General features: G+C 46.8%; 1 protein-coding gene across 1 annotated transcript in view; it reads right to left on the bottom strand.

The window, feature by feature from the left end:
* Positions 1 to 3,185: 3,185 nt before the first annotated feature.
* The window catches only part of LOC120319396 (GRB2-associated-binding protein 2-like), an 87,495-nt gene continuing 76,433 nt past the window's right edge, over positions 3,186 to 14,247 (bottom strand). Inside the window, exons 2-3 of the mRNA XM_039368219.1 lie at positions 4,332 to 4,632; positions 3,186 to 3,220 (exon numbers count right to left, since the gene is read on the bottom strand). Coding sequence (XP_039224153.1) covers positions 3,186 to 3,220; positions 4,332 to 4,632 — 336 coding nt within the window. The remainder of the gene's footprint in view (positions 3,221 to 4,331; positions 4,633 to 14,247) is intronic.

Genomic DNA, 14,247 nt, shown 5'->3' with positions numbered 1-14,247 from the left:
GACTGAATCCCACCACTGGACCTGCCTTTATAAGCTGATTTACAGAATAATATAGATACAACAGAGCTGGAAGGGACCTTGGAGGTCTTCTAGTCCAACCCCGGGCTCAGGCAGGAGATTCTGCACTATTCTGGACAAACAGTTGTCCAGTCTCTTCTTAAGAACCTCCAATGATGGAGCATCCACAATGTCTGGAGGCAAGCTGTTCCACTGATTACGTAATTGTTCCCTGTCCAAAAATTCCATATTACCAGGTCGAATCTCCCTCTGACTTCCACTCCCAGAATTCCCTAGCCAGCATGCTTTAAGATGGGTGGATCCTAGAATCATAGGACTGCAAGAGACCTTGGAGGTCATCTATTCCAACCACCTGCTCAAGGAGAAAATCCTATAACAGGGGGTCTTCAAATTTGGCCCTTTTGTAACTTGTGGACTTCAACTCAACATGCCTGGCTGAGGAATTCTGGGAGTTGAAGTCCACAAGTCATGAAGCGACCTTAGATCCTCCATGCTGGCTGAGGAATTCTGGAAGTCCACAGGTCATGAAGGGGCCATAGTTCCCCCATGCTGGCTCAGGAATTCTGGGAGTTGAAGTCCACGAGTCATGAAGGGGCCACAGTTCCCCCATGCTGGCTGAGGAATTCTGGGAGTTGAAGTCCACAAGTCATGAAGGGGCCATAGTTCCCCCATGCTGACTCAAGAATTCTGGGAGTTGAAGTCCACGAGTCATGAAGGGGCCACAGTTCCCCCATGCTGGCTGAGGAATTCTGGGAGTTGAAGTCCACAAGTCATGAAGGGGGCCATAGTTCCCCCATGCTGGCTGAGGAATTCTGGGAGTTGAAGTCCACAAGTCATGAAGGGGCCATAGTTCCCCCATGCTGGCTGAGGAATTCTGAGAGTTGAAGTCCACAAGTCCGCAACAACTTCAATGACTCAACAAGAAAAGTCACAAAATGGGGCAAAGCTCATTTAACAAATTTCTCATTGTGGCTATAAGGCAAGTTGTTCCACTGATTAATTGTTCTCACTGTCAGGAAATTTCTCCTTAGTTCTAGGTTGCTTCTCTCCTTGATAAGTTTCCATCCCTTGCTTTTTGTCCTACCTTCAGGCACTTTGGAGAATAGCTTGACTCCCTCTTCTTTGGGGCAGTCCCTGAGATACTGGAACACTGCTATCATCCTTCTCTTTATTAAATCACACATACCCAATTCCTGCAACCGTAGCTGATTAATCATCACAGCTGTTGTTTATACATATTTATTTTGTGGCTGTTTTTATTGTTTTAATGCCTTTTAAATTGTTTAGAATGTTTTACAATTTTGCTTGGTTGAGTTGGGGGCTGTAGGATTTGACAAAAACAAATAAATAATTTTGGCCATCTCTTGAGGCCTTACCGCTGGAATTTGGAGGCCAAATAACTATATTCCAGCAATGTGTGGGGAGGGGCGAAGGACAAGGAATAAAAACAAACAAAAATAGAGTTAGAGCAGTGGTGGCGAACCTACGGCACGGGTGCCAGAGGCGGCACTCAAGAGCCCTCTCTGTGGGCACGCTAGGCCTTCAGCTGGGTTTTATAAAACCTTTTTGCTTTAGGCCTCCGCTGCCATGTGCAAAAAAAAAAAGGTTCAATCAATCACTCAATTTCAACTTCTCGCGGGAAAAAAAAAGATCTTGCAAAGTTGGAATTGATTGATTGAACTTTTTAGTCCCACCCAGTCTGCCGTGACCACCGCAGCCACGCCCAGCCAGTGGGCCATGCCCAGCCAGCACCCAACGATGCATAAGTGGGTTTTGGGTTGCAGTTTGGGCACTCGGTCTCTAAAAGGTTCGCCATCACTGACTTAGAGCAAATGGATCACCTGTTTCTAAGAGCCCTGGTGGTTAGAAGGCAAACTCTGCCCATAGTTAGGAGTTTGATCCTGACCGGCTCAAGGGTTGACTCAGCTTTCCATCCTTCCGAGGTCAGTAAAACGAGGACCCAGATTGTTGGGGGCAAATAGGCTGACATTTGTAAACCGCTTAGAGAGGGCTGTAAAGCACTGGGAAGCGGTATAGAAGCCTATGTGCTATTGCTAAGAGTAGTTAGCATGAGGCCTCTGCCTGGGACACCATCTCACCCCATTTCCTGCCTCTGCCCCCCCTCGCCCCGAAAACAAAAATAAAAAGGCTGAATTGTGCAGTTAAACGTCAGGAGCAAAACCACTTTTTGGGTCACGTGGTTTTGGAGTTTGAGTGAGTTGGCAAATGTAAGACTTGGAGCCGTTTGCTCTCCAAAGGATTTACAGTCTCGTTCCCACCTTTAAAACCCTCCATGAACACCAACATCTGGATTAAACATTTCATTACACCAACATCTGGATTAAACATTTCATTCCGGGGACATCTGATAGTTGTTGGGGGAAAACTGCTATCGCCCACAGAGCAAAGGAAAGCAAATGCACACCATTCAAACATCCTCAAACACAACACATTTTCAACTCAGAAGAAACATCTCTGGTTTTTAACTATGATGTACAGCAGGTCTTTTCAACCAGGGGTACGGGTACCACCTGTGGTACATTGGCACCTGGCAGGTGGTACGTGACCATCCTAGAAAAGTGGTAGCGGGGAAGGGGAATGAGCTGAACCGGTGGCAGCACTGCACAAGCCTGACCGAGAGACGGCTGGAGCTGCAGGGCTGTCAGGGCTCAGCGGAAGCGCCAGGATCGGCGTCAGGCTCCAGCTGGAGCTCAGCGCTGATCCTGGCGCTTCTGCTGAGCCCTGAAGAAGCACCAATCAGCTGGAATGTTGTAGCATCTTCAAGGTCTTGTGATTTACCTTCAGATGCTTGGCAACTGATTCATATTTATAACGGTCACAGTGTCCCAGGTAATGTGAAGTGACCAAAACCTGCTGCAACCACCCAGCAGATGGGGGGGAATAAAAATCAAACACCCCCCCACCCCACCCCACCCCCGCTGCCAATCCTCAATAGAAATGCTCACAACAATGAAAACCTCGGACAGGAGGAAGAGCGCCACTGGATGGGTAGGCAGGTGCCTTGCTCGGCTGTGGCTTGGGGGGCACTTTTTTCAGTGCCATTGTAACTTCGAACAGTCACTAAGCGAACCGTTGTAAGTTGAGGACTACCTGTACTTGATCACTTTTTTCCTTTCTTTTTTTGTCATCAAGTTTTTGACACCTTGCTAGGCGACTGTTGGTACTCGGATGCTGCCATATCCTAAAAGTGGCACAATGGGTGAAAAGGTTGTAAAGGCCTGATGTACAGAACACAGAATAATGGAAGGGACCTTGGAGGTTTTCTAGTCCAACCTCCTGCTCAAACAGGAAACCCTATAAGACAGTGATGGCGAAGCTTTTAGAGACCGAGTGCCCAAACTGCAACCCAAAACCCACTTATTTATCGCCGGTCCCAGGTGGGCGTGGCCCACTGGGTGGGCGTGGCTGTGGTGGTCATGGCAGATTGGGTGGGTGTGGCCAAGGTGGGCATGATCACCTCAATGTTGCTTGTGGGGAGGGAGCCTGTGGGGGCCGGGCAGGGTTGGGGGAGATCCAGGGGGTCTCTGGCAGGTGGGCGGTGGGCAGGAGACTCATCCTGAGGGGTGAGGCGAGGCAGGGCGGGGGTGCCATTGTCGCAGGGCAAGATGAGGCAAGGGCTGGGGCTGCTGCTGCCTGACATCATCGGCCCCCGCACACAGAGGCCAGCGAGCGCATGGGGGCCGACAGTGTCTGTCAGCAGCCACAGCCTGCCAGCCCGTCGACCGGCGCATTCGGGCTCCACAGCCCGTCCCCAGCAGTTCAGAGAAGCCGCCTCTGAGGTGGACGGCTGGCCGACAGCTGAGGAGGCGATGCAGTGGGTCATGCCTGGGAAAAGGAGAGCACGCGAGGCCAGGAGGGATGGGATGGGGGGGGGGGGAGGGAAACAAGCCATGCTGGGATGCATCCGGCCACGTGGGACCTCGGCGAGTTAGCAGGCGGCTGGTTGAAGAAGGACAGTTGCCATCTCTGGGGCATGGTGCGCATGCCCACAGAGAGGCCTCTGAGTGCCGCCTCTGGCACGCGTGCCATAGCTTTGCCACCACTGCTATAATGTTTCCTCCTTGAGCAGGGGGTTGGACTAGATGACCTCCAAGGTCCCTTCCCGCTCTGTTATTTTGTTGTGCTGCTGTGTTGATGTCCAACCTTCCTACCTCCGCTTCCCAGTTTGTCGCCCGCCTCCTCTGCCCGAAATATTTAATAAAAATAATAATAAAGTTGGAGGGGACCTTGGAGGTCATCTAGTCCAACTAGGTTTGATCCCTCCCTCCCCCGACGCGAAACACGGAACTCACCTGAATGGTCTTCAGACTGGTTGAACCCGCAGATTTGGCAGATGCTCCTCACCCATTTGTTCATTTCGTCCTCCGTTTCGGCCACCAGGTAGAAAGTCCTCTCGCTGGTCTTGATGTCAAAGACGAAACTGTCCTGCAGCTCCTTCTTGTTGAAGGTCAACCCGGCGTCCACCTGTTCACAAAAGCTGAGGTTGATCACGCGCAGAGGCTTCTTGGAGTGATTGTTTTTGTAGTACTCCAGGACGTCAGGATCGCCGCTCATCCGGCCGCTGCGAAGGATAAACCATCGTTTCTTCCAGGCCTGGAAGACACAGAAAAAAAGAGAATTGAATTTGAATTCTTGGAAACAGAAGCAACTGTCTCAGGATTGGTTACAATAGTCCAGGGGTAGGCAACCTTGGCTCTTTTATGACTTGTGGACTTCAACTCCCGGAATTCCTCAGCCAGCATGGCTCAGCTTGGAAACCTTTCCCTTTCCCCTCAGCATGGCTGGCTCAGGAATTCTGGGAGTTGAAGTCCCCAAGTCATGAAGCGGCCATAGTTCCCCCATGCTGGCTGAGGAATTCTGGGAGTTGAAGTGCAGCAGTCATAAAAGAGGCCAGGTTTGAAGACCCCTGCTCTAAAAGAATACAAATGACCAGCTGTCTGCAAGGAGTATAAATCCTTCCATTTCCCTGACCATTCAATCAGAACCTGAAGAAGCTTCTTGGGATGAGAAGCAAAATGTCTTCAAAGAAAAACAAGGCAGTCCAATTGCCTCCTGAAAAAAAGCACCTTTGGGACAACCATGATCTGGATCAGACATGGCCGGCGAAGCCATCCTGGAAACTGAGGGAACGGCCCCCGCTGCCTTGGCCCTGGCCCAGGCCGGCCGGGAGCCAATGTACAATTTTGTGGTGGCCATCTGTGCTGAAACGCATTCAGTCTTAGCTCCACGAGGCTGTCTGGAAACAGCGAGGAACCAGCCCCTGCTGCATTGGCCCCGCTCCTGGGTGCATGCTGGGGAGGTGTCACCCCTTTGTGAGGAATGAAGAAAAGCACCATGCCTTGGTGCTTGCCCCGGTCCCACCCCCTTCTGCCAGAGACCCTCAGATCTGTCCCACTCCTGCCCAGGCCCCCACAGGCACCCTTGACGCGAACAATGTAGAGCTGGCCACGCCCACCCAGTAGGCCACACCCACTCCATCCACGCCCACCCTGGCCACACCCACCCGGCCCCCCAAGGGCAACCGCAATACTGATGCGGCCCTCAATGAAATTGAGTTTGACACCCCTGACCTGGATGATGTAGAGTCTCCATAGACCAGTGTTTCTCAACCTTGACAATTTTAAGGCATGTGGACTTCAACTCCCAGAATTCCACAGCCAGCAATGCTGGATGTGGAATTCTGGGAGTTGAAGTCCACATGCCTTAAAATTGTCAAGGTTGAGAAACACTGCCATAGACGTTCTTAACATGTTTTAGTCTTCAGGTCTTTAATCATAAATCCTCCATTTACGACCCAGATTGAGCCAAATTTTTCCGTTGTTAAGCGAGGCGGTTGTTGAGTGACTTGCACCTGACTTTATGATTGTTTCTGCCACAGTTTTTAAGTGAATCACTCCCGTTGTTAAGTGAATCTGGCTTCCCCCATTGATTTTTCTTTGTCAGAATCCAGCTGGGAAGGTTACAAATGGTGATCACAGGACCCCGGGACAGCGCAACCGTCATAAACACCTGTCAGTTGCCAAGTGTCTGAATTTTGATCACATGACCCCTGGGGAACGATGCAACGGTCATACGTGTGAAAAACAATAAGTCCCTTTTTTCGTCGTAACTTTGAACAGTCACTAAATGAATGACTGTAACTCGAGGACGACCTACATTGCTCTTGTCATTACCCAATGAAATGCCGGGCAGCTGCACCCAATCACATCCATTCTCATTTGCATAAAACTATAAAGGGAGAGGGTCTTCTTCCTGTTTTTAAAAAATCCTGTCTCTTCTCTAATGTTGTCAAAAAAACATTTTGTGTTTCCGTGTCACCTGTCCATTGTCGGAAATTTTTTCTCTTCCTTTCAGATGTCGTCATTCTTTGTTTTTAATTGGTTTTTTTTTTTAAATTGGTATTCTGGAAACTGCCCAGAGGTATAAACAGATTGGGGCATCTTATTAACTTCTTAAAGAAATCAATAAGCTGGCCAACACTTGAGGCCGGAGCGCTACGCCCAAATCTTGCGATTTTCCTCCTGCTATTTCTTCCTCTTGGAGAGAAACTCAGGGTCTCTTTCAGTAAACGAGGAAGAGGAAGGGGAACAGACGCTTCCCCGGGTCAACAGATGTAGTCCTCAACTTACAACAGTTCATTTAGTGACTGCTCTAAGTTACAACGGTACTGAAAAAAACTGACTTACCACTGTTTTTCACATTGACGACCGTTGCAGCATGATCGAAATTCAGACGCTTGGCAATTGACACGTACTTATGACGGTTGCAGTCTCCTGGGGTCATGTGATCCCCTTTTGCGACCTTCTGACGAGCAAAGTCAACGGGAGGGAGTCAGATTCACTTAACAACCATATTCCTAACAACTGCAGTGATTCACCTAACGACGTGTCAAGAAAAGTCTTAAAATGGGGCAAAACTCACTTCACAAAAGTTTCACTTAGCCACAGAAATCTGGGGGGGGGTCCGTTCTGGTCGTACGTTGAGGAGTTCCTGTAGTTGTCCTTCTCCAATGGCTAATTCTGACATTCAACATTATCGTTAGGGCATCATTGCAACTTCAAGAGACACAGGTGACAAATCCACCCAGTTTTGAGTGATTTGTACTTCAGCAGAGGAGGGGATGACACTGTCGGTCGCATCGGCTGCAATTTCGGAGACAAATAAATCACAGCAGGAGAGAAAACATCCAGAGGACTTGTTTTGAAGCCTGTTGGCTGAAATGTGTGTCAAGAGATGCATGCTAATTCATTTGTGTGTCCTAATACAGCGGGGATTGTCAAAACACATTATGGGTTTATGCGGGAGCTGCGCGCGCCTGGGAATGATTCAAAAGAGCTGCTTTGGACTTGCTATTAATTAATACAGCCCCATCTCTTTCCCCCCAGCCTCCAGACTTCCACATGAGTTTAAACAAAGAGATGGGGCTGCTTTAAAGAGTCGTCTCATTGGAAACAGCTCTTTAAGCAGCCCCATCTTTTTTCACACCGCCACATCAGCTAAAACAAGAAGATGGGGCTGCTTTAATGAGTCAGCTGATGAAAACAGCTCTTCAAGCAGCCCCATTTTTTTTCCCAGACTTGCGCCTGAGCTGCTTTGGACTTGCCGATTAACACAGCCCTATCCCCCTTTTTTTTCAGACCTCCACATGATTTTAAACAAAGAGATAGTGCTGCTTTAATGAGTCGGCTCATGAAAACAACTCTTCTAGCCACCCTGTCTGTTTTTCAGACTTGCACCTGAGCGTAAACAAAGCAATGGGGCTGCTTTAATGAGTCTCTTTTCAGCCTTCTACATCAACTTAAACAAAGGGATGGGGCTGTTTTAATGAGTCAGCTATTGAAAACAACTCTTCAGGCAGCCTATCTTTTTTCAGAGTTGCTTTCGGAAAGCTTAAAAAAAGAAGAGACGGTTGCTTTCAGAAGCAGCTGGGAGGTGCTATGCTCGCATAAAGTCTGAGGCATTCCTTCTGAATCATTCAGCTTTAGTTTTATGGTAGCTGGAGTTAGGGATTTGTCCTTCCCATCTGTTAGATTTTTGCAAGATAGCAAGCCCCTATTAACCATGATATTTTTGGCTTTTAGGTAGGGCTGCTAAGTAAGAGACCAGAAGTTCCAAAACCCAGAGCCCAGTTTACTAAACAATGTTGTTTTTGTCAGAAAGAAGACAGAACATGTCCTACACAATATCTGTAAATGATTTTTTTCTGCCCGACCCCAAAAAACCTCTTGGAATGATCTCGAATTGGCTGGAAATAACCTCGAATGGGCAATGAATGCAGAGCTGTGATTGAGGAGTATTGTCAGTACACTCTGATCCTAGATGACAAACGGCTGAGTTAGTAGGTTTGTGGAAGCTCAGTCTGGAGAAACATTTATTTAGCATGTTTGTATGTTACAAGGCTTTCCAAGTTGGTCAAGCCAGACTACACTAAAGTTGATACAATGGGAATTCAAGGGGCAGGTGGAACATACGAAGTAAATCAATTTTAGAGCACTAATAAAAATGGAAAAGTAGATTTTAAAGTGAAAACCAACCAATTACTCTACTGTAATTACTGTAATTAAGTTCTGCAGTTTTTATTTATGATGAATTATTCAATACAATGAAATGCAAACAAGCACACACAGACCACATCCATCAGATGCGATCTTTAACCATCAACTAAGATCAGTGTTTCCCAAACTTGACAATTTTAAGGCATGAGGACTTCAACTCCCAGAATTCCACAGCCAGCGTTGCTGGCTGTGGAATTCTGGGAGTTGAAGTCCTCATGCCTTAAAATTGTCAAGTTTGGGAAACACTGACTAAGATGATTAAGGCTCTGGAGACTACAACATATGAAGAACAGGTGCAGGATTTGGGAATGGCTAGTCTAGAGAAAAGAAGGACTACAGGAGACATGATAGCAGCGTTCCAGTATTTGAGGGCCTGCCACAAAGAAGGGGGGGGAGTGTCAATTTATTTCAAAAGTACCTGAGGGCAGAACAAGATACAATTGGATGGAAACTAATCAAGGAGAGAAACAACAGGGAATTAAGGAGAAACTTCCTAACAGTGAGAATAATTAACCAGTGGAACAGCTTGCCACCAGAGGTTGTAGGTGCTCCATCACTGGAGGATTTTAAGAAGAGATTGGACATGCATTTGTTGAAATGGTAATGTAGTCCAACCCTCTGCTCTAGCGGGTGACCCTATACCTCAGGGGTCTTCAAACTTGGCCCTTTTATGACTTGTGGACTTCAACTCCCAGAATTCCTATGGGGCCATAGTTCCCCACCTCTGTCCTAGATAAAACCAGCATTTCTCAGCCTACAGGCTGGCTGAGGAATTCTGGGAGTTGAAGTCCACAAGTCATAAAAGGGACAAGTTTGAAGACCCCTGCTGTACCTCAACTTATATTATACCTCGACTTACAACCGTTCATTTAGGGACTGTTCGAAGTTACAACATCACCGAAAAAGTGACTTATGACTGTTTTTCACACTTAACAACTGCTGTAGCATCTCCATGGTCATGGGATCAAAATCCAGACCCTTGGCCAGGGGTAGGCAACCTTGGCTCTTTTATGACTTGTGGACTTCAACTCCCAGAATTCCTGAGCCAGCATGGCTCAGCATGGAAACCTCTCCATTTCTCCTCAGCATGGCTGGCTCAGGAATTCTGGGAGTTGAAGTCCACCAGTCATAAAAGAGCGAAGATTGCCTACCCCTGCCCTTGGCAATTGACTCATTATATTTATGACAACTGCAACCTCCTGGGGTCACTTTTTGTGACCTTCTGACAAGCAAAGTCAATGGGGAAAGCAGATTCACTTAACAACCGTGTTCCTAATTTATCAGCTGCATTGATTCACTGAACAGCTGTCGCCAGAAAAGAGGCAAAATGGGGGCAAAACTCACTTAACACACGTTTCACTCAGCAACAGAAAATTGTAGGCTCAGTTGTGGTCGTAACGTCGAGGACTACTTGTATTTCTTATCCACAGTTCAGATTTAAGGATTATTTTGACTCACAAGGTAATAAATGGTCATTACGATGAGAGGCCTCTGAGAGACGGATCTGTTTGAATTTGTCCAGTTCGCTTTTAAAACCATCTTAAATTAGCAATCATCACATTGATGCCAGTCAGTTCCGAACTTTAATTACAAGCATTTCCTTTTATCAAGCATCTCAGCCATCCTGCCAAGCCCTTCATTATCACATTGAGCAAATAAACCCTGATGTTTCACCCAGATTGGAACAGGCTCTGACACTGGCATTGTCTCCTGAATCTGTTTGTGCTTTTCACGGACAGCAAGTGAAATTTGAAGATGATTTGCCTCTTCGGATATCACAGATTGTCCTTGTAGAGCATCGATTCAGGCACTGCGGAAAAATTTTAAGGGTTGGATCCAAGGTGCCTGGCGAAAGAAGAGTGGAAAAACACTATACAGTACAGGTTTTAGCAGTGGCTTAAAGTTGCAATGCGCCAAGGTTAAGTTTGTCTAAGGCCTTGTTTCTCGTGCTTGACAATTCTAGGTTGTGTGGGCTTCAACTCCCAGAATTTCCTAGCTAGCATGCTTCAAGATGCATGGATGTCAATTCCCAGAATTCCCCAGACAATATGCTTCAAGACGTGTGGACTTCAACTCCCAGAATTCCCCAGCTAGCATGTTTCAAGATGTGTAAACTTCACTCCCAGAATTCCCCAGTCAGCATGCTCCAAGATGTGTGGACAACACCCAGAATCCCACAGTCAATATTACTTCAAGATGCAGACTTCAACTCCCAGAATTCCCCAGCCAGCATGCTTCAAAATATGTGGATTTCAACTCCCAGAATTCCCTAGCCAACAAGCTTCATGATGTTTGGACTTCAACTCCCAGAAATCCCCAGCTAGCCTGCCTCAAGATGTGTGGGCTTCAACTCCCAAAATCCCACAGTCAATATTGCTTCAAGATTTGTGAGCTTCTTCTATTCACAAGAAAGATATATCTCGGTTTGGAGAAGATGGATAGATTATATTCAGAATAAATAGGAGACTAAAAAGTATTATCTAGCAGTGTTTCTCAACCTTGACAATTTTAAGGCATGTGGACTTTAACTCCCAGAATTCCACAGCCAGCAATGCTGGCTGTGGAATTCTGGGAGTTGAAGTCCACATGCCTTAAAATGGTCAAGGTTGAGAAACACTGATTTCTAGCTTATGAGTAAATTTTAGATTATTATTAATAGTTTAATATGGTAGAATTTATATTAGTTTTAGTTTTATGGTTTAATTATATTATTATTTTCGTATTTAACTTGTTAATATTTATTTTGAAAAGGAGTTAAAGTATGTTATGGATTTGATTGTTTGTATAGTTGGGTAATGTTAGTTAGATTATGATTGTTTATTTGTAACCCTGTAATCAACTCTGGGAAGTGGGGGAGGGGTGGGAGGGATTTGGGGTATATATTGTATAAAATCTTTAAAACTTTTCATAATAATAATAAAAAGATTTGTGGGCTTCTGGGGAACTCTGGGAGATGAAGTCCACACATTTTAAAAGTCACCCAGGTTGAGAAACACTGCTCTAGGGCAGTGTTTCTCAACCTTGACCATTTTAAGGCACGTGGACTTCAACTCCCAGAATTCCACAGCCAGCATTGCTGGCTGTGGAATTCTGGGAGTTGAAGTCCACATGCCTTAAAATTGTCAAGGTTGAGAAACACTGCTCTAGGGCAACTTTACAAGGCCAGATGCCAAGAGCTTGATGACCTTACAATCTTCCTCTCCTAAGCAAACATCTGTTTTATATGTGGGAAAGAGCACACTGGGGCACGCTGACTTTAAGATCTGTTTCTCACATCATGCGCCTCTGAGCCAAGAAGAGCATGTACTTGTCAAATCCATTTCAGAAGGGATGCCAAGAAAAGAGAGTGGAGGCCTGGGATTAGAATTTTAAAAGCAGGAAAGAATGGTAATCTTTAATCACAGGCTGTCAGCGAGCTGTGGATGGGATCTGCGCACTTCTTGAGGGCATCACTTTGTTTTTTTTCTTTTATTTACACGTAATCCTCGATTTAACAACCATTCGCTTGGTGGGACTAGGCCAGGGGTAGGCAACCTTGGCTCTTTTATGCCTCGGGGACTTCAACTCCCAGAATTCCTGAGCCAGCATGGGGGAACTTTGGCCCCTTCATGACTCGTGGACTTCAACTCCCAGAATTCCTGAGCCAGCATGGGGAACTTTGGCCCCTTCATGACTCAGGGACTTCAACTCCCAGAATTCCTGAGCCAGCATGGGGAAACTATGGCCCCTTCATGACTTGTGGACTTCAATTCCCAGAATTCCTGAGCCAGCGTGAGGGAACTAGGGCCCCTTCATGACTCGTGGACTTCAACTCCCAGAATTCCTGAGCCAGCATGGGGGAACTATGGTCCCTTCATGACTTGCAGACTTCAACTCCCAGAATTCCTGAGCCAGCATGGGGGAACTATGGCCCCTTCATGATTCATGGACTTCAACTCCCAGAATTCCTGAGCCCGCATGGCTCAGCTTGGAAACCTCTCCCTTTCCCCTCAGCATGGCTGGCTCAGGAATTCTGGGAGCTGAAGTCCACGAGTCATAAAAGAGCCAAGGTTGCCTACCCCTGGACTAGGCAAAGTGACACCGGCATTGAAAAAAGTGACTTACGACCGTTTTTCACACTTGCGACTGTTGCAGCATCCCCGTGGTTATATGAATTCGGTTGCTTGGAAACGGGCTCGTATTTATGACCGTTGCAGTGTTCCGGGGGTCATGTGATCAGTTTCTGATTAGCGAAGTCAATGGGGAAGCTTAACAATTGTGTTAGTAACTTCCCAACTGCAATAATTCGCTTAACAACAGTGGCAAGAAAAGTTGCAAAATGGGACAAAACTCACTTAAGAACTATCTTGCTTAGCAAGAGGAATTTTGGGCTCAGCTGTGAGCGTCAGTCAAGCACTCCCTGTAGACGGACTACAACTTCCACAATTCCATAGCTACCATAGTCATTGCTGAGAATTCTGGGGGTTGAAGTCCACTCACCTTCAATTTGCCCAGGTTGGGAAACTATCGTTTAAACCAGGGGTAGGCAACCTTGGTTCTTTTATGACTCATGGACTTCAACTCCCAGAATTCCTGAGCCAGCATGGGGAAACTATGGCCCCTTCATGACTTGTGGACTTCAACTCCCAGAATTCCTGAGCCAGCATGGAGGAACTATGGCCCCTTCATGACTCATGGACCAACTCCCAGAATTCCTGAGCCAGCATGGGGGAACTACGACCCCCTTCATGACTCATGGACTTCAACTCCCAGAATTCCTGAGCCAGCATGAGGATCTATGGCCCCCTTCATGACTTGTGGACTTCAACTCCCAGAATTCCTGAGCCAGCATGGGGAAACTATGGCCCCTTCATGACCTGTGGACTTCAACTCCCAGAATTCCTGAGCCAGTATGGGGGAACTATGGCCCCTTCATGACTGATGGACTTCAATTCCCAGAATTCCTGAGCCAGCATGAGGATCTATGGCCCCCTTCATGACCTATGGACTTCAACTCCCAGAATTCCTCAGCCAGCATGGTCATAAGAGCGCCAAGGTTGCCTACCCCTGGTTTAAACACTTCCCTTTCTTCACTGCCATACTCTAGCTTCTAAGTACAGGTAGTCCTCAACTTACAACGGTTCGTTTAGTGACTGTTCAAAGTCACAACAGCACTGAGAAAAAACGATTTATGACCAGTTTTCACCTTTATAACCATTGCAGCATCCCTGTTGTCCCACGATCAGAATTCAGATTCTTGGCAAGTGACTCATATTTATGACAGTTGCAGGGTCCCGGAATCACGTGATCCTCTTTTGGGACCTTCTGATACATAAAGTCAACGGGGAAGCTAGATTCACTTAACAACCCTGCTACTAAGTTAAGAATTGTAGTGATTCGTTTAACAACGGTGGCAAGGAACGTTGTAACCCGGAGCAAAATGCACTGAACAGATCTCTGACTTAGCAACAGAAATTCTGGGTCATAAGTTGAGGACTAACTGTATTTATCACGCATGCATTCCCCTTTTCCATGTCTTCCTCTCTGCTTGCAAGATTTGTCTGCTCCTTTTCTTCACCCATGGATTCCACAGTGCCTCTCAAGAACCCAGAATAACCACAGTTAGTTAAAAAGTCATTGCCTAAAGAGGACGGTTCAAGCAGGGATCTAACAG

Source organism: Crotalus tigris, unplaced genomic scaffold (genome assembly GCF_016545835.1).
Source record: "Crotalus tigris isolate CLP2741 ecotype Arizona unplaced genomic scaffold, ASM1654583v1 scf7180000020722.197326, whole genome shotgun sequence".
Classification (NCBI taxonomy): Eukaryota; Metazoa; Chordata; class Lepidosauria; order Squamata; family Viperidae; genus Crotalus; species Crotalus tigris.
This window is presented reverse-complemented; position numbering and strand designations above follow the sequence as displayed.